This window comes from Drosophila miranda, chromosome XR (assembly GCF_003369915.1).
Source record: "Drosophila miranda strain MSH22 chromosome XR, D.miranda_PacBio2.1, whole genome shotgun sequence".
NCBI classification, from domain to species: domain Eukaryota; kingdom Metazoa; phylum Arthropoda; class Insecta; order Diptera; family Drosophilidae; genus Drosophila; species Drosophila miranda.
In genome coordinates, this window is record NC_046674.1 from 23,833,441 (window position 1) to 23,858,633 (window position 25,193).

The window sequence follows — 25,193 nt, forward strand, 5'->3', positions numbered from 1 at the left end:
ATTCCGCAGTCTGGTCGTAAATGATATATCTTTTACTCGGATTTCCACACAGATTGCTCTCTAGGACCCCGTCTAGGAGCCCCTCTCCGTCCCCTGGGAGATTCTTTACGACAATTGACGACCACTTACCTCGCCAATTTGATGAGCGGCGCGCAGTGTTGTGGCAATTTGTGCAAATTTGCATAGGAAACGCTGCTCGAAGCGGTCCAGGCAGCCATCGAAGGAGCAGTCGAGCCGCTCACGTGCCTGCTGGATTAATATTGCACGCGTGCGTGCCCAGTAGACGGGATAAATGTGCGACAGATGGCTGTCAATCAGCTGGGCCAGCATGGCGTCCACATCCACCTCCAGCTCCAGCTCCACCTTCGAATCCACATCCACATCCTCGTTCTCCTTAGCCTGCAACTGGGGAGGGGGAAGGAAACGGGGTTAAGAAAAAGGGCCCCAAAATTTACTTGCGACTGGCCTACGTACCTCAGCAACGTCAGCGACAGGGGCAGGGGCAGGGGCAGCGCCAGCCAGGTGGGGTATGGGATGCATTTCCACTTGGTGGACCGCCTGCTGCTGCTGCTGCTGCGCCTCGAGACTACAGTCAATGGTTTGGGTGTCCGCATACGCTGTGGAGGAGGCATCATCCGAGCAACAGTCCCCCTCCTCCTCATCCTCATCCTCCTCCTCTTCTGCCACATCTATGGCTGTTGCTGTGGCAGCTTCATTCCTGATCATTATTATCGTGGTAGTAGTCGTAGTCTTTGGCTGTGGCTGTGGCTGTGGCTGCGGCTGCTGCTGCTGACCCGTTAAGCGTTGCCTGCATTTCTTGAGATATTCGCGAACCCGCGATGTGCCGCGGTTCAAAGTTGCCACAGCATTGCTGCTGTTGCTGCTGCTTGTTGCAGTTGTTGCAGGGTATTGACAGCACACATAATTAGCATTTGTTGCCACCACTGGATCCGGATCCTCGACAGCCTCCTCCTTCTCCTCGTCGTCGTCGTCCTCTTCCTCATTGCGGGCTATGGGCGCTGGCCTGTTGGCCTCGTTCCTCGTGTTGGCCATTCCCTCCTCTCTCCGCCTTACCTCCTTCTGGGGCACACTCGTGGCTCCCACTGGGACATCGATTTGCGTGTCATTCAACACCAAGATCTCGCCCAAGTCCTCCCTTGTCTGTTTCACCTCCTCCTCCTTTTCTGCTAATTTGGGGCTTTCGGTGGTCCCAGCTCCTCCTCCCCTCTCCGAAGGTGGCGGCCCTGCCTCAATGTTCGTGTCGTCGGCCTGCAAATAGAATCGAATCGGAATTAAAAACAGACTCTACACCAAAGACACGTGTGAAATGAAGTTCAGAGTGCGCCCAAAAGGGTACACGGAACACGGTACACGGCACGGGAACACTAGGGTGTGTCTATCTGCCAGATACACAATTGCCGCATTTCAAATGGGCCAAAGTTCTTTGGCGCTGGCTTGGGCTTGGGCTTGTGGCACCACATGCAATGCTGCCTGCCCCGTGCCACCAAAGAGCCGCATTAAACACAATTCATTCGGTTGTCCAGGGCAACCCAGTCGTGGCGCGGGTGGGGTTGGGTGTCCAACAGAGGGGTGACAGTGGGCTGATACTAGGGCACAGTGGGGTAAACGTTTCTTCGAGAAGATGGTTTTAGGACAACAGAATGGTATCCCAACAGATAGATCTTAAAGTATGAATCCGGTAACAAGCTAAAGTCCATCCATTCCGATTACAAACTCAACTTTTTATTGAGTCCTTCCAACCCTAGGAAAAGGAAGTAAATAAATGTCCCAAAAAGGGATTTTGAAAGTATTTTCTTGATACTCAATCCATTTTCGATCATCATTCCATCACCCCCCTCGATTCCAAAAGAAATTCTTTATGTTTTTCTTAGACATATCCTTGATTTTTGAGCTCCTTCAGTCCTCGTTGGTATTTTGTGTTCACAATTTCCTGCACTTTCCCATGAAATACAGTGCCACACGGTGCAACCATGGGGTGGACTGTGCTACGCCTTGTTGCATGTTCAGAAGTTAAACAGAAATCAATTGGGGACAGCATTGATCCACAAGACAAGACTCGACTCGACTCGAAAGGGATGGGGCATGGGGCAGTGGCAGTGGCAGTGGCAGGGGCAACTGCATTGCATGACAATCAAATGAAACGTCAAACGTTCGTTACTGTTGCAGTTGCAGTGGCGGGTTGCTGCCGATGTTGTTGCTGCCACAGTTGTCGTTGTCGTTGTCTTTCTCGATTGTCGATTGTCATAGGTCAAGTGTAGCACAGTAGAATTCACTTTCTTTCAGATACACACACACACACACACTTAAAAAGAAAGAAAAAAAACACACACACACACACAGGCTTAGAGACGCCGCAAATTTGCAGTGAAAGTGGACGGGGCGCCTCCTTGGTGCCCCCAAAAACTTTGACCATATCACACACACACACACTGCGGCACTGTGGCGGGGCATAACAATGCCGTGGGGCATGTTAAATTTTGTCGTTTTGGTAAATACTTTTGCCCTGACAATGCCACATTGTGCGGCACCGAACAAATGAATTTACCATTTGAGTTTTTCCCCGTTTTCTCACCTATCGACGCCCACGCCACGCTGGCAACTAAATTCCGGTCCTCAACACTACTAGCTCTGCGAGTTCTGCAAGTCCTGCAAGTCCTGTCCTCGAAGGTGGTTCAGCCTCGGCCGCCAGGTGTCGCCCTCGGACGGGCGCATGCGCATGCGCATCGCCCAGATACAGATACACGCACTGTGGTGCGGCGCGGCGCGACGCGACGACCCGCAGAGATACTGAGATTTCCAAAAGATTTCCAGAGCGCTTATAAATTTCCACAATTTGTTCGGGCGACGGCTGACTTTGAAGTGCCGTCCGCCGATGCCACCGCCAATAAATACCCATAAATATATCATCAATATTTTCGTGCCGTTTTTGGGCCGCCGCCTGCACTGGGAGAAAAAGAACGGGGCAGGCATCGGGCAATGCCCGATGGAGATTCCCTCCCGATTTGAATTGGTTCTCATTCGTGAAAAAGTAGTGCAATTATGCATTAAATCGAAACCCATTCATTATTTTCACTCTTTCATGGGGCCATGCACTGAGAAAAACGGTGGGTAAGCTGCAGTTGGACAGCGTTTCTGTGGCTCCTGAATCCTAAATCAGTTTATGGACTTGTATCTTTTGCGGAGATTGCCAAAAAGGAGGCTACTCCGCCAGAGGGTACACACTGCACGACGAAGTGTGTGAGCGAGAAAGAGGGGCCGATCTGATCCAGATTCGGCTGGCTTTCTCTATGATTCTGCACACGAGAGAGCGCAAGAACAGGAGGCTGTAATATTCTTTCTATTTTCTTGCAGTGTAGTGCATGATTCTGGCTTGGCGCATTCCAACGATTGGCTGGCTGCTGCTGCGCTTGCTGTCTGCCACTCGATCCAATGACCATGGCAATGGCACTGGCACTGGCACCGGCAATGCCACGCACTCCACACGATGAACAGTTGGCAGCAGCAAGGGGTGTGGAAAGAGCACGGGGCAAATGCAATTTGCTGTCATGCCAAAGTCTTGACCAAGTGCCTGGACACTGCTCATCAATTAATTGCTCTCTGGTCTCCGGTCGCTGGTCGCTGGTCGCTGGTCACTGGCTCAAATCTGGTCTCTGCTGCCGCCTGGGGGCGTTGGCTGTTGGTGCGTGAGGAGTCTTGGGCAGTGGGTCGTCGGTCTGCTGCTGCTGCTTCTGCTGCTGCTGCTGCTAGCCCGCTGTTCAAATTATGGCCGCGCCATCAAAAGGAAATCGAAAATGTTGCACTAGTTGTTCGGGCAGAGCGACAAGCCATTAAAGGAAGGTCGAAACCAAAGCGCAACCTTGGGGCAATCCGATTTGGACCACTCTTCCACTTCATCGTCTGGGCAGACCACTCTCTCACGCATCTACGGTTTCACCTAACGCCACAGCAGTGACCCACATCCACATCGGACATCATCCCATACCATTCCAATCCCATCGCATTCAATCCACTCGTAAATCACAGAAGAAGCGGCAGAAAACAAGATTGGAAATTAATTTTTATGCATCTCTTGTCACATTTGTGTTAATCAAAACATTATGACTGCGTTTTCTTTTATTAATTGGACAACCACCTCCGTCTCCATCTCTAGGCAGGCAGGGAACAGATCCAGCAGCAGCACCAACAGCAGAAGCATACATTACCTGAGGAGCAACACCTGTGCCTGTGCCTGTGCCAGTGCCTGTGCCAGTGGCTCTGCCTTGCTGCCCACCAAACAAATTAAATTTATTGCGTGTGATTTTGATAGCAGAGAGAAAGAGAGAGACAGTCGAAAGACAGGCCACAGAGATACACACAGAAATATTGCGTCAGTAACTAATTTGTTAGACGGCGGTACGAGTATAACGGGGCGCCAGATCCCCCAACACCAGCTCCAAAACCAACTCCAAGACCAAGTGCACCTCCATCCGAAGATCTGAAGCGGGGGAGGATCTGTCCACGTAGGTAGTGAAAATTGCGTTTGCCACAGACACAGCCACAGCCACAGATACAGACTTCTTTGAGAGAGTGTGACCATAGAGAAGGCTCCCCATCTGTGTGCAGAAGAGCCCCACCATGCCACCAAGAAATGCGTGTGTGCGGCACGGCACTGCACGGCGTGGCGTGGGTGGCTGCTGCAACTGCTCCCAAATTAAGTGACAGCCCAGCCACGAAATTGAAAATGACTGTGAATGCGTGTCGTTAATGGGTTTGATGGTGGCATGGCCTAACCCCTGCACCATAGACCATGGACCATGGACCATGGACCACGGACCACGGACCATCCATCGAAAGAGAAACTGTTTTTTGGGGGGGACTTGCAGCGGCAGCAACGGGAAAAGCCATTTGCATACACGAAAAATGTTGGAGAAAAATAGCAAAACATAAACGAAATTATAATTGAACAAGACGGAAAAATGAATTCTCATTTGCTAAAGCGATTAAGGCGATTAAAGCGATTACATTTTACAGATGTACGAGGGACGAGAGACGGCGACGAGAGAGGGCGACGAGAGACGAGAGACGGAGACGAGAGACGAGTAGTTTTTGGTAGAGAAAACAAATTTTAATCAAAAAGATACTCTTCATTGAAGGGAGGGAGAGAATGAGAAGGACTTAAGACTACGGATCGGTTAGGTCATCCATGAAGAGAGTGTCGCGCCACTTGCGACGCTTCGCCTTGAGCTCCCCATCGGTCCTCTCCTCCTGCCGCTCCTGGAAGTCCGCCCAACTAATCTGAGCATCGAACAGACCGCGGTGGGGCTGCAGCGTCGGCCCCTGGAGCCCCTGAAGCCCCGGCAGGGTCTGGGGCCTGGGCACGTGGGGGATGCCCGAAATCCCCTCCATGGTTCGTCGCTTCCAGAATGCCTTCACCAGCGGCAGCGGTGGACGGTCTGGGCTGCAGCTGTTCCTCACTTGAAGGCCAAAGCGGGGTCCGCAGGCGGAGGCGTTCGATGCTGAGAGGAGGACCCTCCGGACGGGTAGTCCTGCGAGTGAGCGGCAGTTGTTTGACATTCTCCCCGATTCGAATGGGTCTTTAGATTCAAGTTTTCTTTTGTTTCGAGGACATCGAAAATTTAGCCAAAAAAAAAAAATTGTTTTGAATAGTTTTGTGTTATATATTTTTGTGCTCCTTTTTTAGTTTTTGTGTGTTTTCTTTGAGTTGTTCAGTTTAAGTGAAGTACATTCATATATTGAGATTTTGGGAATATTCTGAGGTGCTTTCTCCGACTCATTTGATGCCAGTTTCGAGAAAATAAAGTTATTGCTTTTACGGAACTATCGGCGATCTTCGTGCTTTAGTGGAATAGAAATTCCGCACCGAAAGAATTGTTTTTTTACTTCCGGCTAGTATTTTCGCACTGTACTGTACTTTTAGTGTGACCGTCTACGTTCTTTTAAGCGAATCACTGAGTCCATTTTGCTTTTATGAACTGAAAGGAAAATGCAAACCCCCAAATCCTTAATTGAAAAGCTTCTTCTGCAAAGTTCAGTCTGGAAGTCGCTGTGAAATGGAAACTACTACGAATTTTCTCAAGAATTCCCTGATATTATAAGGTGTAAGCTATGGATTCTGTCTATTGTAATTTCCATCTCAGAAACTCTTACTATTGTTGTGCAACAATTCACCATTCCGAAGGCAGTTTAAATATGACAGGCACTGTAGTTTGACCTTGGGGGTAGCCACAGATTTAGCTTGGACTCTGATTTTCAGAATTTTCAGAAATTTAAGGAAGAGAAGGAAGACTTAAGGAAGACTTTTACGAGACCTGTTTCGCGCGGGTGCTTTTTGTTTGTTTTTTTTTTTTCGATTAGCAAATGTTTCCTGTGACTCCTGGGGTTGCATGATGCATGGACCGTTCGTTATTCAATCACTTGGATATCAGTAGGGGTACTCCAGTTGTTGGCATTCGACTGCGTTGACAGTTGCATTTCCCGCCCATTAACGAAATGCGATAGTGCCGGCAATAACCAAAGGAAAAATACTCGAGATTTCGGTGTGGTAGGTACGAGAAAAAACAAAAAAAACAAACTGAAAGCCAATGTCGATAGTGATGTTGCAGTTGCAACAGTTGCTGCCACTGCCGCTGCCGCTGCTGCTGTTGCAGACATGGTAAAAAGTTGTCCATTGATGGGGAGACCTGCAGCATGGAGCCGGAGCCGGAGACGGAGACGGAGCCTGGCACCTTTTGGACCACCAAACGAGCGAGCGCCAACGGACGACTGTCGGATGAGTGTCTGCTGCTGCCGCTGCTGCCCCGCATTTCAGATACATTTTGATAATAACAGTCCCCACCACCATTGGGAGGTGGGGAAGGAGATGCAATAATTCAACGTAAAGTGTTAAAATGTCGATATTAATTGTAGACTAACTAACTTTAGTGGCAGCGACTACTACCAGTGCCAGTGCCAGTGCCAGTACCAGTACGAGGCAGTAGTAGTCCAAGTACCCCCCTATCGGTCCGCATTTAAATAAATTGCGATTATGGTGGCAAATGTGGCAGCCCCGAACCTCTGGGGATCCCCTTGAGTGTGGCACTTGGTGGTGCCTCCTCTGGTGGCTTGGTGGTTTGTGCCGCTAATAATATTTATCAGTGGCTCTCATTTGTTGCCCCGGACACTGGAGAGCAAGGAGGACACGAGGAGGCGCAATCGATGGCCAATAAACCGCAAAAAACCGAGAAAAAAAAACCAAAACCAAATCGATGGCTAATTGCGCTGCCTGTTGCCTGTTGCCTGTTGCTCCCTGTTGCCTGCTGCTCCCTGTTGCCTGTTAACTTGGCCAGTAGCTGGTTTCTTGGCCACTTGGATGGTCTGGAGGCTCGTTGGGATCGCAGTGTGCATCCGCTCGTCAGTTTTCGTTTTCGGTTTTCGGTTTTCCACATTGTTTTGTGTGGCACATGCATATTTATTTATTTATTTATTTATTTATCTCCGTAGTAGCTCTGGAAATCATGCAAAACAAACAGCAAAAAATGCTGCGACATGCAACAAAATCACACGACGACGAGCGGCTTTCAAATCGAATCTCCCCCAAAAAAAAGCTGTTAAATGCAGTTGAAGAGCGATTTTAACAGCCGCCCCCCCTCCCTTCGAGTCGACCACGCACCAAACAGCAGAGAAAATGTAAAGGAAAATGCAATGGAGAGTCACAGAGAGAGACACAGAGACAGAGGGACACACAAAAAGGAGCGACAGAGATAGATTCATGGAAAATCTATTTAATATTTTCCCGCGCGCACTCACGCACGACGTGGGAATTTTCGTTCGAGACTTTGAGTCTTTAGAGTCGTCCCTCGTCTCCGTCTTCGTCTCTGTCTCTGTCTCCATCTCCATCTTCATCTGTGGACTGCGTTTTGCTTTTTGCGAGATGGATGGATGTATCTTGAAGTTTGGCATGCAAAAACGACCGAAACATTGAACCTTTCATAGGCTTGGGTAAGAGATATCCGTAGATATCCACAGCTGATATCGGGAAATGGGTTTCTCGCTATCCGAATGATCTGATCTTTGAACCCAAAAGGAAGGAAGGAAGGAGGTAAAACGGAACACCAGGGAATGGATGTGGCAAGAGGAACTTTTTAAAACTGAGAGGATATGGATCATCGTCTGTGGCATTAATAGCCACATGTGCACCATTTGATCCCACCAATCCAATCCAATACTTGTTGAGGCCACTCCAGCAACTGTTTTGGCTTTGAATTGCAGCTCCTTGCTCTGTGGCCTGTATAGCTGTTTCTTTTTTGGCCTTCAATAAACAGAAACAGAAGAGATATGCTCGAACCTGATGTCCAAAGCCCCTCAATATGCCGGACGAGTACTCCACAAGCAACAATATCAAAATATAATAACAACAAACAAACAAGCAACACTAGAAGAAACACTCACAGAATATTCGAAATTTTTTTTTTTTTTTTGGCTTCCGCGATGTCCGCGAAACAAAAGAAAACTTTAATCTAAAGACCCATTCGAATCGGGGAGAATGTCAAACAACTGCCGCTCACTCGCAGGACTACCCGTCCGGAGGGTCCTCCTCTCAGCGTCGAACGCCTCCGCCTGCGGACCCCGCTTTGGCCTTCAAGTGAGGAACAGCTGCAGCCCAGACCGTCCACCGCTGCCGCTGGTGAAGGCATTCTGGAAGCGACGAACCATGGAGGGGATTTCGGGCATCCCCCACGTGCCCAGGCCCCAGACCCTGCCGGGGCTTCAGGGGCTCCAGGGGCCGACGCTGCAGCCCCACCGCGGTCTGTTCGATGCTCAGATTAGTTGGGCGGACTTCCAGGAGCGGCAGGAGGAGAGGACCGATGGGGAGCTCAAGGCGAAGCGTCGCAAGTGGCGCGACACTCTCTTCATGGATGACCTAACCGATCCGTAGTCTTAAGTCCTTCTCATTCTCTCCCTCCCTTCAATGAAGAGTATCTTTTTGATTAAAAATTGTTTTCTCTACCAAAAACTACTCGTCTCTCGTCGCCGTCTCTCGTCCCTCGTACATCTGTAAAATGTAATCGCTTTAATCGCCTTAATCGATTTAGCAAATGAGAATTCATTTTTCCGTCTTGTTCAATTATAATTTCGTTTATGTTTTGCTATTTTTCTCCAACATTTTTCGTGTATGCAAATGGCTTTTCTCGTTGCTGCCGCTGCCGTCCCCCAAAAAGAGTTTCTCTTCCGATTCATAGCCGTGCTGCGGCGAGTAGAACTGGTGGAGAAAAATCCTCTTTGCATTAAATATAATTAGGATACAAGAACTACAATAGATGGCCCAAGAGTGCAACTTCCTTTCTGGGTTGTGCCAACAGGAAGTGCGCTCCACATAAATCTGTGGAGCCTGAAACACCCCACATTAAATGCGAGGGGAAGCTGTTCCGCAGAAACCTGTTGCCTGACAATAAATTCCCAAAACCGAAAAACCAAAAAACTTTCCCCGACTTTGGATCTCAAACTTCCTTCCTTCCCTTAGCGAAATATGGAATGCTGCAACGTTTAATCACAAATCAACTTTCACGCCCCCCAACAAAAATATGAACTCCCCCTTGGATCTCTTTTTGAGCGCTCACTTAAAGGTAAAGCCTTTAAGCTTTAGGCCACATTAATCCACAATTACTTTTGTGGCCAAGAGAGGAGAAAAATGACTCAATTTAAATCAATAAAAACAAAAGGGCGCAAGGGAAAACGTGTGCCCCCAATGGTTGCAAGGGAGAGGCTGAAGAAAAAACCCACCGTCCGAATGGCCGCATATTCGTACGACGAATGCCAGATCAATGTCGAATGCTGCTGCGTATTGTAGTGGAGGCGACGAGCGTATTGCCTCATGAATATTTTCCAGATTACATAAGCCATGGCCTCCTCCTTGAAGATCGATGCAGCGGGGCAGACTACTCCTCCGCCGTCTCCTCCCTAAAGATCGAGGGGCAGCACTAGCGGCGTCCGATGCACATGCAAATTATATGCGTGCCAGGAAACTGCCGGCGGTGGTGGTGCCGCCAATCCATCGATGCATCGACATCCGAAAGACAGAGAGAGAGAGAGAGAGAGATGCTGGAGGACTGGCGAATTGGCGGATGGAGAGTCCCCCTTTTTCGAATGCGTTGCGTTTATTGTTTTCATAAATAAGGAAAATCTCTTCGAAAATTTGTCGGTTTACATTATTATTATTATTATTATTACGAGTATTACGATTCCTCCTCTGCTCTGCTCCTCTGCTGCTCTGCTCCTCTGCTCTGTGGCTGCAACAACAAAAGACTCACGAGAGAGACTGAGATTCACTTCATTTTTCACTTTGAACAAAACGAAAATCCACAAAAAAAAAACAACACCAACAAAATCGGGGGAAGGCACATACAAAAGGAAGGCACTGTGTCTCTCCCTGCTGTCTCGTGGTTTGGGCTTTTGGTTGATTTTTGTGTATTATTTTTAATATTTATTTACATTTTGTTTGCATTTTGTTTCATTTTTTTTTATATTTTTTTTTGCATAACGCGCACAGGTCACGACGGAAATCGTTGGCTGGCAATTTATCAATACATAGTTGTACTCCACTGTACTCTGGCACTCCACTGCACCGCACCGCACTGTACTGTACTGCCGATGGGGGCCTAAAGGTACCAGCCAGATTCAGATTCAGAGTTGGACTTTCGAGAGGTCCCAGACGAGGTCCAGAGACAGTCCAGAGCGGGCGCCCAAGAAATCCAAAAACAAACTGAAAAAAAAGCGCGCACAAAATTTCGTTCAGTTTTTCCGTTGGATTTTCCTTTCAGTTTTTTTTTTTTTCTTTTTTACTTAGGCCTGCGTTTGCGGCAAGCGCTTTGTGGCAACTAAATTGAAATGAGTTTCAGCGTATGGGCGAGGGTGTAACTCACAGACACAGCTACAGCTACAGATACAGATACAGATACACCTATGCAACACAGAGAGAGAGAGAGACCCATCCCATTCCCATTTCCACGTCACAGCCATTTGCAGGCTTCAATGATTTTTCCTCCATGCGTGCGAAACGCTTTGAATGAATGGCGATATTTGGCTCCCACTTCCCCCCGCCTACCAGCCCCCACCGCTCTTCTGTGACTCAACGAACGCTTCGATTGAATGGACTTGGACGGCCCGGTACGGCAGGGTACGCTCTCGTGGATCATCATCGATGGCAACAGCAAACACCACACCCACAATTATCGCTTGATTTTGTAGGATATCAACGCTTGGACATACGGTTTGTGGCAAAAACCACTTCAAAAAGATATGTAACTCTTAATTCCTTAAATTCCTTAAGAGTCTTTAAGAGTCTTTAAGAAAAAGAACGACCATTCGCAAAACAGAACTCAACTTTTTTTCTCATTTAAAGTGTTTCTGTTTCTCGCAAGTTCTGTTTTAATTTAAAGTTGGAAAACTAGCAGAACTCTTACTATAGATCGAAATAGATTTTGGAGAAAATCTAGCGAAATACTCATCAAAATTGGGCAAATAATCGATAAGAAAGAAAGAAAAAACTCTTCGCCAAATGATCTGGTCTTTATTTTGAGGTAGGAACATACGTAATCCTTTAGAGCAGACTTTACTCTCAAAGGGCACATCACTCTTCGACTTTTTATGAACAAAAAATTTCCTGTACTGTTTTCGTTAGTCGGTTGTTTGACGTGTCGTGTCGTGTCGTGGGGAGGTCTGTTTTATGCACACTTTGCCATTGCTATTGTTGCTATTGTGTGTGCCGTTTCCCAGTCCCCCCAAGTCCCCCACAAATTGTGGAATATAAAGCATTGAGACATCTGTGCAACAAACTTCTGCCTTGAACTTGGTGGCATGTTCTCTCATTTATGGTACCACATACATACATACATACATACGAGTATGTTTTATGGATATATGGTATATGGCGTTGCGTTCCTCGTAGTTTTTGCTACTTTGTCGGTGGCTCAGTTTATGCTTTTCGTACAGGCATTTGTTTACGGCTACTTCAAACTTCCACACAGACACTGAAACAGGGTTCAGAAAAAGCGCTAACGAGGGAAGACCATCGGGGGAGCTATGGGGGTCCTTTCGAAGAGGTTTCGATAATCGGGAACATGCGATCCGTTGAGTGTTGTTTATTCTGCTTTCAGTTTCATAAATCTGGAAGTTTGAGTGGGAACCTGAGAATAAACATTTGTCCAGGGGATAAACAATAGCACTGGGAGGAACAGACAGCCAAACAGACTGCCAGACAGACATCCAAAGAGTGCCATAAATATAAACATTAAGTGCCCTCCTTCCTCTTCCTCTCCCTCTCCCCCCCACCCTCTCGCCATATTTTCATTTGTAATAAGAACATTATGACCGGTACTGTTCTGTTTCGTGGGGCAATAAATAAATACATTTGTGATTAAGACTATTAATATTTCCGCTTGCCAGCGAATCAATTAAAATCAATTAATTTACTAGATTAATGCACAACCCATGCACATGAGTGAATCATGCCACAGTCGTGTTTGTGATTAATATCGGAACCCATTCGTGAGGGCTTTAATTGAGGGTCAACGAGGGGGTTGGCTCAAGAGGGTTAAGAGCTGGCTCTCTGGAGCGGTACACTCACCGTTCTTCAAGGGAGAACCTCTGCTCTGCTCACTTCTTGGGTTGGTAATTCTTTATTTCTAATCTGGCAATCAAGGATTAGTGATCGCTTCATTGAGGAATCATTAGGAAATATATTATGTTTTGATGTGCAACAAATACTTTCAGGGCTAAGCCCCTGCCATTTGTGGCGTGGCAGTAGATTGGCTCATATCTGTTGACTGTATTAGAAAACTCTTTGATATGCACTGGGCATACACCGTATTCCCCCGTCATTACCCTTCCCTTGCCCGCGCTACGTGCCCTGGCAGCCCAAGATCCGCATAGCAATACACAAAAATTTCGAAATCGCACAACAAATAATTGCCAAAAATCAACGGAAGAGTCAACTTTCATAAAAATTGATTTGCTCCTCCCTCCTCCCCACCTCCACCCAACCGACCGGCTGTTGGTGGGAATTGATTACAGGGCTGCAAAATGTGGCTAAATGGTAAATGTTTTCCAAACTGACAGCCATAATCGCTCAACGCCAACTAGTTTGAAAGAGGGATGAAGGGTGCTAGAAGCAGAACCAAGCCTATGTCTCCCTCAGGTCGATGGACACACCTTCCCGGCTAGAGGGGTGTTTATGGGGTGGTTTTGGATGTGCCGTAGCATAAGCGGAAACGGAACAAAGCCTCAGACATACCCCACATTCCATCCTGCGGATTTGGGGCTGATGGGGCTTTTGGCGTCTGATGGAGAAATTATCGCGAGTCACGCAAATGCAAAAGTTTTCTAACCCTTCTGGTGGCTTTGGCTGTGGCTTTGGCGGCGCCCCCGATTACCAGGAAATACAAAATTAGCCAAGAATTGCGGCAAAAGCCACCGAAATTATTGCCTTTAATTGAATTTGCAGGCAGACACTGAAACACTGAATGATTTTTAATTGAATTCCGGCTAAAAATGTTCCCTAAAATCTAAAGAATAAGGGGATGACGTGACCCAATTGGGACCCCCAATTGGAACCGCCCTAGGAAACCCGCCACGCAATACTCACGCGACTGCGGCGACGCGCCAGGCGCTTTTTAATCCACTTGAGCGCCCCCTGGCGACGGCGCGTAAAGGACATGCTGCAGGGCTGCCAGATGTGGAGGATGAGCAGCAGAAGGCGGTGCAGCCAGACTCCGACCTGCTGGCGCGTGGGCAGCGGCAGCTCGTCGAACATTAAGCGAACGAATACACTACTCGACCGAAGGGGGGGGCGGGGGCACCGCAGAAGGCAATTAACATAACACTTTTTATTGGAGGGAACAGAACTTCTCCTGGGAATCGGCAGCGAAAATATTTACTGCGGAATTTCACTTTTCACAAGATCCACTTTCGAGCTGGCTAGGGGGGCGGGGAGGCGTGTGTTCCCTGCTGCCGGTACGCGGACGTTGTGTCTTCAGTTGCGTTTGCGTTTGTTGGTTGTTTGAATGAGAATGCGGCCGCGTTTGTCGCCGCTGCTACGGCGAAGGCGACGACGGTGATGGCGGCGCTAGTAACACGGGGAGAGACACAAAGAGAGAGAGAGAGAGACTCACGTCGAGGCCGGCACTGAGGCTCAAGCTGAGACTGAGACTGAGAGTGCTGCACTTGCGATTGTCACCCAATGATACTCCATTGATACCCTGTCAGGAGCTATTATGATTCTGAAGAGGGGTTGCAAGTATGCGATATACATATGTGTGTAGATATGTTTTGTGTTATATATTCTTACCACAGCTCTGCCAAAGCAGATAAAAATTGTATCACACCTGCCTTACGGACCATTAATCAGCAAGGGTATCAAGTCCATCGGCTTGGGTAACCTTTTTTGTCTTCTGTCGCCCGAGCGCTTTGTTTACACATAATTTTTGTGGCTAGCGTGCGTGTGGTTGACTGCAAAACTACATAAATAATGCAATAAACCGAACAAAAAACCGAAACTGAAAAATCGAAGCACAAAACGGGGCTTTTTTTGCAGTCAAAGCACATCGCGCACTTTAACGCCGGCCCGGCTTGGCCCTCCTGCTCGCCGCGCCCTCTCCATCACGTTCACTGACGCTGCCGCTGCAAACGTCGCTGCCCAAAAACTCTAGCCTAGCTGTGCACTAAATTTGATTGTCGGCAGCGTCAAACAGTAACGGCATCTACTAGCAGCAGTGGCCGTGGGGCGCGGCAGCGGCAGCGGCAGAAAGCGATAGCAAAAGCAATAGTCGGTGAAGGCGAAGGTGTTGGTACTCGTATAGTACTCGCACAGTGGTCGCTGAAAGAGAAAAAATATGTTGGGTTTGGGGTTGACAATAGGTTAAATCATTTAAAGATTATAAGATTATATTATATGTTTGTTCCGAATTTTCATCAATCCATTCCACTCTCAATTAAATCAATCCCACTGTGCCTTGAACATGCATGTGGGTGAGCGAAGAAGAGCAAGTGCAAGCGCCGTTATTCTACTGTAAAGCAAATGCTCTTGCTTTTATTAAAGAGAAGGAGAGGAAGCAGAGACAAAAGCCCACGTCGGATTAATGTTGTTGTTGGTGTTGCCGCCTGTCAGCGTTGTTATTTACTCGCTCGCGTTGCCAATGCAATTTGTTGCTTCTTTCGTTGCTGCTTCTGTTACTGCTGTGTTACGGTTATTTATTTATTTATGTTAATGTTTCTGCTGCCGACGACGGCGTCGCTGCAGCTGCAGAAGCTGACGCTGCATTTGCATTGTTTAGAATGAGAACGAGAAAACGAGAGAGAACCAGCAGAAACAGCGGCTAACACGACAAGTAAAACTCACGCGACAAAAGCCCATAAATAAAGAGAGAGACGTCTAACTTCGGTAGCAAAGCTTTCGATACCCTTCTACATGCATAGAATGTTTACATATGTACATACATATGTACATACATACATATATGGTAGCTGTAGGATAAGTTCCGATCTTGCGGGTTACGAATTATGTCTTATTATTTTACCAAATTATTATTTTTACCAAAATGCTTCAAGGCTTCGCCAACATCTGATCAAAATAATACCTCAGACAGGAAAGGGTATAAAAAGTGCTCACATATGGTAGCTGATTCCCTGTACGGTATTTTCGTATATGAGTTCTCCTATGATACACTGAGAAAACGAGAAAGTTGTCGGAGAGCTCGCTTGCAATTTCGAGATCTTTCCCATTGCAGAGAAATTGATGAAAAATTCTCAGCACGTTCGTTCAGCTACATATGTATGTACATATGTACATATTTTTCCCTTTGATGGACTGCTAGCTGTTCGGCTGATCCCCCTCCAGGTCCCATATTCATTTGTGGCACCTGTGAAGCAGATGTCGCCAATCAGTACGATGGGATACTCATGAATTCTGATGCTCATTCATGGAAAACAAAGGTAAGGTACGTCAAACCTTCTGCCTGGCACGGCTGGTGGGGGAAATAAGAAATATAGTCACCATATTCGTAAGCTGGTAATCGGAATCACTAGGAACAATGAATGAGAATCAGTACCGTACCACTACTATCGCAGTAAATTGAGACCATTGAGAACTTAATATCAATGAGGACTTGGGATATCTACATATGTATGTACATATGTATGTACATACGCAGATCATTGCCTCAGAGAAATCTTGAATGGGATAAAATACATATATGTATGTATGGTCTTCTTGCTCTTTGGTTTTGTTTTTTTCGCTTAATCTTAATCTCCATTTCATTTACGAGATTCGCGCTTTACACGGTTCTTTGCTCTTCTATCCTTATCTCAGCAAGAACAACAACAATGCCCAAACTCTCCCTCTCAGGAAATGCTAAAGGGAATTGCGAACGGGATACTTGCTGTGTAGTTTCTGGTTTTTTATACCCGATACTCAAAATGAGTATTGGTGGTGGTGAAAATGGATGTGTGTAACGTCCAGAAGGAATCTTTTCCGACCCCATAAATTATATATATTCTTGATCAGCATCAATAGCCGAGTCGATTGAGACCTGTCTGTCTGTCCCTATCAGCGCCTAGTGCTCAAAGACTATAAGAGCTAGAGCAACGACATTTTATATCCGGACTTCTGTGATATGATACTGTTACAGGAATATTTAAAAACTTCGCCCCACCCACTTCCGCCCCCACAAAAGGCGAAAATCTGTGGAATCCACAATATTGAAGATACGAGAAAATCATAGATAATGACCATATCTATCTATATACTGACTAAGTATCGGGTATAAATGTAGAGTTGACTTAAAGATGCCCTTATTTTCAATACATCTGAAATTCAGATTCTGAATGTAAGGATCTGTGTAGCTTTTCTATAAATATCATTCTACTTTTTGTAGTAAAAATGAAGTAAGTTTTCATTATATCCCTGACTTGTATATCACTATCTAACGCCAGACGATAGACCTACGTTTATATATTTATAATGGATTCCGTCGATCTGAATAAAAGCATTAAGGAGACCGTACGTCAGGTCCTCAGCAAAGAGGAGCTGGAGAAGGAGGGGCGAAAGATCCATGAGGTGAGGAGCCTTCCCAAGTCGGATGCGTGGACCTTTGAGAGTGTGGGTGGCCTCTTTATGCCCACACAGGACATTTCCAAGATGCCACTGGATCGCCAGGAGCAGCTGCTGATACGCAACCTCATCTACGCCTTCTCGGGCGTACCCTCGTCGCACATAAGGCCGGAAGCGACCTTCAGCCAGATCGCAACGATGCAGCAATCGGGCCTGCCCAATGTGCGCTTTAAGATCGATGAGGGGTTCAACAGTACCCTTAGAACGCTGGGCAACTATTTGCTGCCCTTGGTCAGCCACTTCATCGGTGTCCAGAACTTCATTGAGACCACTAACATGACTCCAAGGAGCGGACGCACCAGTCTGGCCCTGGCCGCCGCCATGAACGACAAAATGCAGCAGTACTACGACCTCCAGGCGACGATGGAGACGGAGATGCAGGAACGGAAGCTCTTTTTAAAGGATCTGGTGCGGCAGCTTCGTCCCTGGGTCGGCATCATGAAGGTGTTTAGCTCGATGGTCACCAGAGCCCGCGGCAAGAAAACCAGCGCCCAGATTCTCAGCGATATGAATAAGATCTATGAGAAGCTGAGGCCAAGCGATCTGGAGCTGAAGGAGCTTATCGAAAATATCCTGAACTCCGTCAGCAGCGTCTACATGAAGATCGTACAACTGTGGACCCAAAAAGGCATCATCTACGACTTGCAGCACGAGTTCTTTGTAGAGGACTCGGAGCGCTCCAATTCCATGAGCAGCACCCTCCTGGCCCCGGAACAGTGCTGTCACGCCTACTGGGAGAATCGCTACACCCTGCTGCCGGAGCGCCTGCCAGATTTCCTGAACCCCCTGGCTGCGGAGATATTCCATGCCGGCAAGTACCTCAACATCCTGCGGCAGTGCAACGTGAAGATGACGCTGATGCAGACTCCACTCAACTACAATCCCAAGGAACAGAGCCATGTGGAGATCATTCGGAGCAGCTACGAACTGCCGGGCAAGAAGCTGCTGGATCACCTGAAAACGGAGCACCACCTGGAGCGGCATCTGGACAATCTGCACGGCTACTTCCTGCTTCAGAACCAGGAATTCGCGGAGGCACTGCTGGCCAACTACCAGAAGCATATGCAGAGAGGCGTGGACCGCATGATTCCGGAGACGCTGCAGAGTCTGCTCATGGAGACGCTGCAGATAATCGACGATCCTTTCAAGGACCTGATGCGCTGCCAGCTAAAGGACCGCGATGTGGCCTCCCAGCTGCAGAAGCTGGTGAGCCGCGAACATGGAGAGGTGGACAAAACCGAGGGGAACACCAGCAACACCACCAGCGACGACGATGGAGATCCTTTCGGTAGGTTCACTCTCTACGGCTACGAGGCCTTTGCCCTACGCTACGAGCCCAAGTGGCCGCTCAGCTTCGTCCTTCACTCGGAGCCCCTGCAGAAAATACAACTTCTGCAGCGCGTTATCTTGCTTCTGCGCTACGTGCAGCGTCAGTTGCAGGCCCTGTGGCAAGCCCCGCCCGAGGGCACTACCCCCATCTCGCAAAGCAGTCGCTCCGAAGCCCTGCGCCAAAGCATGCTGGGCATCATGATCAACCTGGAGCAGTACATCACCCAGGACATTGCGGAGCCGCGCTGGGAGATGCTCACCGTAGTGGCGGACAAGGCCCAGCACATCGACGATCTGCTCGAGCGGCTCTCCATCACCCTGGAGGAATGTCTGCGCCTGGGCCTCCTCTCGGGAGCCATTGCCTTTGTGCGCTCCCTATTCACGCTCGGCCAGGTGTGCCTCAACTTCAGCAGCTTCGCCGAGACCCCGCTCTGTGACGAGCAGGCCTTCGACGACGGCGTGGCCGAGTACGAAACTGAGTTTGGCAGCCTCCTGAAAAGCATCCTGGATCTGGTGCGGGAGCTGGCCAACTCCGCCAGCAGCACCGCAGATGATGAGCGTGAGTCCTGTCAGCAGTTGCTGCTACGCCTGGAGGACTACAACTAGCGTTTTGTTTCTCGTTCCCAATTTATTTACATTTCGTTTAATGTTTTCTTTACGGACCACAGAAGCATGTCACACCAGCACTCCATGATCTATTGGTCAATCACCACACCAGCCCTTGCTAAATTAGCAGTGCAACCAAATTTGTAATGTGCGCCCAAACCCAAGCCCAAAACCCATTGCAAACGAAATCGAACCTTAGGCACCCTACGATGTTCACACTAAATTCTCTCAATTGTTCGGCTATTATGATCTCACTTTTGGTCTCATACAAAAACCTGTGTCAATTTTTAGACTGCCTGTAATTTCAATAAATTTCCGTAAATATAAATATCCGTAGATTTAGTATCTGCCTAAAACCACCGATATATATATATAAATGTTAGCAAGTGGTATTTATAATTTATTTTATATACAGTTTGTAGAGGCTGCTAGGATTTTCCTGAGTTTAAGAGGGAAGATAATGATTACTGTACGGCTGTTTCTGCCGACTTTGGCTATAACTTTCGACTCCCCCCTTTGATTCTCCAAATTAGTATAACATGTATTCCAAAATATATTTCTTTATGAATTTGGGTTTAGAACTTAGAAACTCGAAGCATTTAATCTACATGATCTTTAGCTACAGTTTAGAGCAAAGGAGCCCCCATATTCTAAGGGGTCCAGCAGAGTCCTAGTGTAAACACAGCACAATACTCGGCACCTGCAATGCGAGTGCACTTTTGGATCGCTTTTGGCCCCATTGTTCGCCGGCTGCCGCTCACAATGGGCGTGAATAATCGATATATGTGTGGTGTGGTGTGTGGTTAATTCCTGGGCAGTCGCGGCGCACACCGGCGGCTGCTTATGCCTCGTCACGGTGGGGGCACGGCAAGTAGGGGGCGCGTGCAACGAAATGCAGCGATTTGCATAGGATCGTAAATAATTTTAAATGGCGGTAAACAGATTTTGATGCAGTCTCCGCGGCACTGCCTGCCGACTGTCTGTCTGCCTGCCAATTTGAATTCAAAGGCCAATTGTTATGTAAATGCACCTTGCCTCAGTTGCAGACGCACGCAATGCGAGGCAAGCCGAGCTGCATGAAATTTGTAATAATAAATAAAAGGAAAAATGTGAAATGCGAAATGCGAAATGCGAACCAACGTACCATCGAGAGAGTCTGTCCAGAAATCACTTAATACTTATCGCTTTAAGGACAACAGGTGGTCCAGGTCCAGGTCCAGGTCCAGGTCTCGGTCCCGAGCCCCAGCCACAGCCGCGGCTATAGCCAAGACCGATGATGATGCAACAGTTTGTGGCCAATAATAATGCACTCGAAATTATGGTAAAGTTCAGATACATTGCTTCCGAAATGTATATGATTATCTGCTTGCGAAAATGATGGACTGCCCGCAGTCCATTTGCCTTTTACTCCACTTGTACGGATACTCCAATCCACTCCCCACCCCTCCCCCACCCGATCAGAGTATTAGCCAGAGAGCCAGGCTACACTTATGTGTCTGGTGGTACGATGACCAGTCGTGGGAAATCCACCAGCGAATGCGCCACCGCTGATGATGGGGTACATGAATGGGGGGCAGGTTCATTAAACCCATGGCACGCCCTGCAGATGACTTCATTTGTGTGTTGCGGCTAGAAATGCCATAAACTTGAACCCTCCTCAGCCAGCAGTTGGGTTATAAAGCGGAAGCGCGGCTTCAGGGTTCACTAGGCCCCCGAATTTTACGAGACTTTTGGCAAAACAAACAAAAGGCAATCAAGCGAGACGGCAGGGGTGAACCCCTGAAGGGTTCAGTAGTTGGCTAAGTGAAGGTTAACTAAGAGAACATTTATTAACATTTTGGAATAATTATAATACTTCTGGTAAGCGAAAGGAAGATCGTTACACATCCTCCGATTGATGACTTTTCGATAGAGTATCCGTGTTGGACAGCATTGCCGCAATAGTATCCGATGGAATATCACTTGGACGTCCAAGTGGTTCATCACTCGGAGGCCCCGAGTCCGGGCGCGTGGTGTACAGGAACTCATAGCCAAAGTTGCACTCGTAGATCTCCATGTTCTTGACCTTCTCCTGGTACCAGAGCAGCCGATCAGTGTTGCCGCCCAGGGCCTGATCGAGCAGCTTGCGACGCTGACGGCCCCGCTCCAGGAACTCTATGTAGTCGATGGGCTTGAATTCGTTGAACATGTTAAGGATCTCGAAGGAGTTCTCGCACACCCGCTCATACGTGTCGGCCATCTCCATTTCGCGCTTGATGCGCTCCTGGATCATCTCGCTGCGCTGCATGTCTGGCACTTCGGCGGGCAGGATGCGGGAACGGATCGTGTTGATCTCGCTGTCCAGCGTGGATAGAAGCTTCACATGCGACTCCTTCTTGGCTGCCTCGTAGCTTAGTTGCTCCTTCTGCAGGGCCGTCTCGCGGGCCAGCTTCTCGGGATCCATCTGTTTGCGCGACATCAGGATGGTCATCATGCGGTTGAGATTCAGCTCGTCCCAGAGGACAGCCATGCGCTCGTTGTAGGCCAATCCCTGGGTTGGTTTGCTGCTGTCACTGCAGGGGGATTCAGTTGAGGGGCAAAGGACATTATGGACCATTATGTCGTACTTACGCGTTTTCCTCTTCACCTTCCGCCTGTCGTTTGCGGGTGTTCAGCTGCTCCTCCCGCTCGATGCGCTCCATCTCCTTGCGCGTCTCCTCCTCGGCCTCGCGCTTCGCCTCGATGATGTCCTTGTTGAGCTCGTAGTACTTCTGCTCCCACGCCTGTATTCCAGTCTTGCGACGTTCCTCCTTGAGCACATAGTTCATCAGCTTCTGCAGCTCGTTGTCCAGGGGCACATCGAAGCTGTGCGGCAGCTTCACCATCCGAATGCTGCTGTTGTAGTCCCCGATGCCGAGGATCTTGTAGGGCAGCGAGGGTCGGTGCTCGGTGATGCCAGTGATAATGCCGCCGCCCAGGATCTCGATCAGACAGGCATCATCGTCGCGAGCTTGGGGATTGTTTCGCTTTTGTAAAACCCTCGCAATAAACCCCTCGAGAAAGAGATCAGCTTACCCAGAATATCCCACGCCTCGAGTATCCCATCGATGCGGGTTATATAGAGGACGGCGGGACGATTCTCGCTCCAGGCAACGGCTGTGAGATCGCAGGGTCGCTTCCGCCAGAAGATCGCCGAATGGGGATAGTCCTCCTTCCACAAGGCGAACACATTGCGCCCGATGGAGACGAAGAGCTCCGGATAAAAGGGATTCTTGCGGACAGACACCACGGGACCATCATGCACCATCGCAAATTGCACCGAACAGTTGACAATCTCCTTGGGATCGGAGTCCGCGTACATGCCCAGCCATTCGACGCGACTAATGTGCCCATAGAACGTGGACAGGATCATGGTCTGCCTTAGGGTTGGCGGATTCTTGGGCACCAGCGTAGTGGGATAATTGGCTGGGCTCTCCATGATCATCTTGGGCGGTGGAGTGCGAATCGAGAACACCGAGCTGTCCGCTATGATCCCCGTCAGTGGTTCATTGAAGTACAGATTGTAGGTGGGCTTCACCATCTGCGACTTGATGGCCGACTCGCTCTGGGTCAGCTCCTTGGGCAGCAGACGTGTCCGCATTTTGTCCTTCTCCTGCTTGGAGCTCGGCTCCAGATTCCAGAAGCTGACGGTGCCATCAAAGGCGCAGGTAACGAAGAACTTGTGCTGAACGCGTGTGTCCGGATCGGTGTACACCTTGCCAAAGTTGTTCATATAAAACTGATTGCCCAGCCAATAGAATCCAGTGATGGCGCCCTTGGGAGAGTTCTCCAGCGGCGAGATGGTGGCCGGGGCAACTATCACATCCTCGTCCAGATCAATGGTCCAATTGAGAAAGTCCCCGATCATTGTGCGGTATTTGGCCTGGGCGGCCGACAGGTATTCCTCCTCATCCAAGCGTTCACAGCGTCCCTGCAGATCCCATATGACCACCTGTCCGTTCTTGCAGCCGCCCAGCAGTAGATCCCCATTGAAGGGACAGAAGGCCAGTGCCGTCGTCTCGATTGGCGCCTCAAACTCCAGCTTGTAGTTCAGATTATCCGCAAAGCTCCACAGCAGCACGGGATTCGGCTGGAGGACCGCCTGCTGCACCCAGTCCTCCTGATTCGTGGCCAGCTTGACGGTGGCCGGTGTGCTGAAAGCATACGACACAGCGATCAATCCGGAGAGGCGCGGGTACCAGTCGTGGCCAGCCACAAAGCGCTTGTTGCTCTTCGAAATGTTGGCAAAGCAGATGAACTCCTGAAGGTACTGATTGGTGTACTGCACCACCTGCTTGTTCGATATGAGCATATAGTCATCGCTAAAAAGCAGAAGACGATTCTATAGATGGATAAAGAAGAGAGATCTGTGAGGATTTACCCACCGATAGCTGTCGATTTGGTTGAAGTCGAGTGTGTTGAGCAGCAGCTTGATTTGATCGGACATTTCGGGTGGCGGCTTCACCGGCACCTCCTGATCTTCTACAGGGCTTATGGGCTTCGGCAGCTTACCCTCTTCCTCCTCCACATCGGTGTCGTCCAGCTCGAGATCTGGTGGCAGCACAGAGATTATCAAATCGAAGTTAAAGAGAGATGAAAAGAGATGCACTTGCCGCTTTCATCGATCTCGTAGAGATACTGCGACCAGGCATTCGAGGGAAATGTGGGATTCGTCTGCTGCTCGCGATGGATGAGCGCCGGGGCGGACTGAACGGCGACGGTAATCCGACGACGGGTGACATTTTCGAACTTGATATTCTCGTTGGGCAGCAGCTCGATGACGCCGTCGCGCACATCTCGCGCCATGCGGTAGTCGAAGGCCACGTGCTTGGGCTCCTGGATGGGGTACACGCTCTGGATCTCGACGTCGATGGGCTCGTCCTTGAAGTGCTCCACCAGGACGATCATCTCGTTCTCGGTGCCCTGGCTAACCCAGCGGCGGGGCTTCTTGCGCAGGCGCCGCTGCATCCGCCAGCGCTCAAAGGCCTCCATGTTCTGAATGATGCCCATGGCCGTCTTGGTATCCTTGGGGCTGGAAAAGAAGATGAAGGGATCGCCCTCCGGTGGGTCCTCCACGGACTCGGTGAGTAAGGGACAGAAGCCGATCAGCACGTAGTTTTCCTGGTTGAAGTTCTTGAACAGCTTCATCAGATCCATCACGTTCTCCAGCTCCTCGAACAGAATGTCCCGCAGATCCTTGTACTTAACCTGCTTCCAGGGGAACTCCTGCGTGACATTGACACCCACTTCAATATTCATGCTCTTCTGAACGTTCTCTCTGCGAAAAGGAAGGGATTGAGTGAGCGGATGGGGTGAGCGCATTAATCATCTTTCGACTCACGAGACCATGACCTTCTGGCAGCTGGGCAGCGAGAGGAGCGTGCGCCAGGACTCGTGGATATTGTACAGCTGGCGTAGATCGCCCACCACGTCCTCATCGGAATCGGGCTCTATGAACTTCTTGAGATAGGGCGCTTTGGGCTTTGCCGTGAGGGGCGCCTCCAGTATGCTCCCCGGTGCACCCCCCTCCGGCTCCGGGGGTGTCATGCCCCCCTCTATATCCACTTCGGTTCCAGAACCAGTCTCCATTATCAAATGCTGTCGAAAGTGCTCGTTCACACCGATTTGTTTTTGGCTCCAATGTTTTCTCTACTGACAAATATAAACTGAAAACCCAGATACTGTTATGGCAATACGATGTGTACTACTGGGGCATGCGCAGGGTAGGCGGTGTGTCTACACTGAGAGAAAATTTTTTGAAATTTGACACAAGCTGGAAAAGAGGTAATTTTGCTTAGAAATTGGATCATAGCAGGATTTGCAGGGGGACTTTCATTCTACCATTTTTAGTTTCCGTATAGTCAGAATAAAGAACAAAAGTGTTCCTGTGACTGCCTTTCTTACCCTCTCCCAGTGCGGCTTAGCAATTAAGGGTGGGTTTTTATATCAGACATGTACCCAAGGAGAGCGCATCCCTCCTTCTATCTTTCTTTGCGCTTCAGGAAAGCTTCCTAGTTGGACTCCTGGCAAGTCCCAATATTGTATATTCGAAAGCTTTGCTTGTCTCATTGTAGATTCT

General features: G+C 48.8%; 3 protein-coding genes across 4 annotated transcripts in view; 1 reads left to right on the forward strand and 2 right to left on the reverse strand.

Moving 5' to 3' along the window:
- LOC108152453 (pleckstrin homology domain-containing family G member 3) overlaps positions 1-14,072 on the reverse strand; it is a 52,541-nt gene extending 38,469 nt beyond the window's left edge. The window contains exons 1-3 of one of the 2 annotated variants that reach the window (XM_033386377.1): positions 13,640-14,072; positions 475-1,269; positions 130-405 (exon numbers count right to left, since the gene is read on the reverse strand). In XM_033386377.1, the coding sequence (XP_033242268.1) occupies positions 130-405; positions 475-1,269; positions 13,640-13,807 (1,239 nt within the window). In that variant the 5' untranslated portion in view covers positions 13,808-14,072. Of the gene's footprint in view, positions 1-129; positions 406-474; positions 1,270-9,780; positions 10,218-13,639 lie in introns of those variants that run through there. The other variant, XM_017281815.2, reaches the window with a different exon arrangement.
- Positions 14,073-16,885: 2,813 nt separating this feature from the next.
- On the forward strand, positions 16,886-19,445 carry LOC108153697 (gamma-tubulin complex component 2 homolog). The gene is made up of 2 exons (XM_017283822.2): positions 16,886-16,935; positions 16,991-19,445. The coding sequence occupies exon 2, from the start codon at positions 17,012-17,014 to the stop codon at positions 19,094-19,096; it is 2,085 nt and encodes a 694-aa protein (XP_017139311.1). The 5' UTR covers positions 16,886-16,935; positions 16,991-17,011; the 3' UTR covers positions 19,097-19,445.
- A 1,460-nt stretch (positions 19,446-20,905) lies between these two features.
- Positions 20,906-24,825, reverse strand: LOC108153530 (WD repeat-containing protein 63). The gene is made up of 6 exons (XM_017283592.2): positions 24,456-24,825; positions 23,728-24,392; positions 23,500-23,665; positions 22,151-23,436; positions 21,707-22,085; positions 20,906-21,648 (listed from the first exon to the last, which is right to left on the reverse strand). Exons 1-6 carry the CDS (start codon positions 24,701-24,703, stop codon positions 20,976-20,978), a joined length of 3,417 nt encoding a protein of 1,138 aa, XP_017139081.1. The 5' UTR covers positions 24,704-24,825; the 3' UTR covers positions 20,906-20,975.
- Between the last annotated feature and the right edge of the window lie 368 nt (positions 24,826-25,193).

Excerpts from the sequence above, each read along its gene's own strand:
- LOC108153697 (XM_017283822.2), top strand. The coding sequence starts at position 17,012 with ATGGATTCCGTCGATCTGAATAAAAGCATTAAGGAGACCGTACGTCAG.
- LOC108153530 (XM_017283592.2), bottom strand. The coding sequence starts at position 24,703 with ATGGAGACTGGTTCTGGAACCGAAGTGGATATAGAGGGGGGCATGACA. Across the intron at positions 24,393-24,455 it reads TGCCAGAAGGTCATGGTCTC|AGAGAACGTTCAGAAGAGCA; the intron begins GTGAGTCGAAAG and ends TCCTTTTCGCAG. Across the intron at positions 23,437-23,499 it reads AACCAAATCGACAGCTATCG|CGATGACTATATGCTCATAT; the intron begins GTGGGTAAATCC and ends TCTGCTTTTTAG.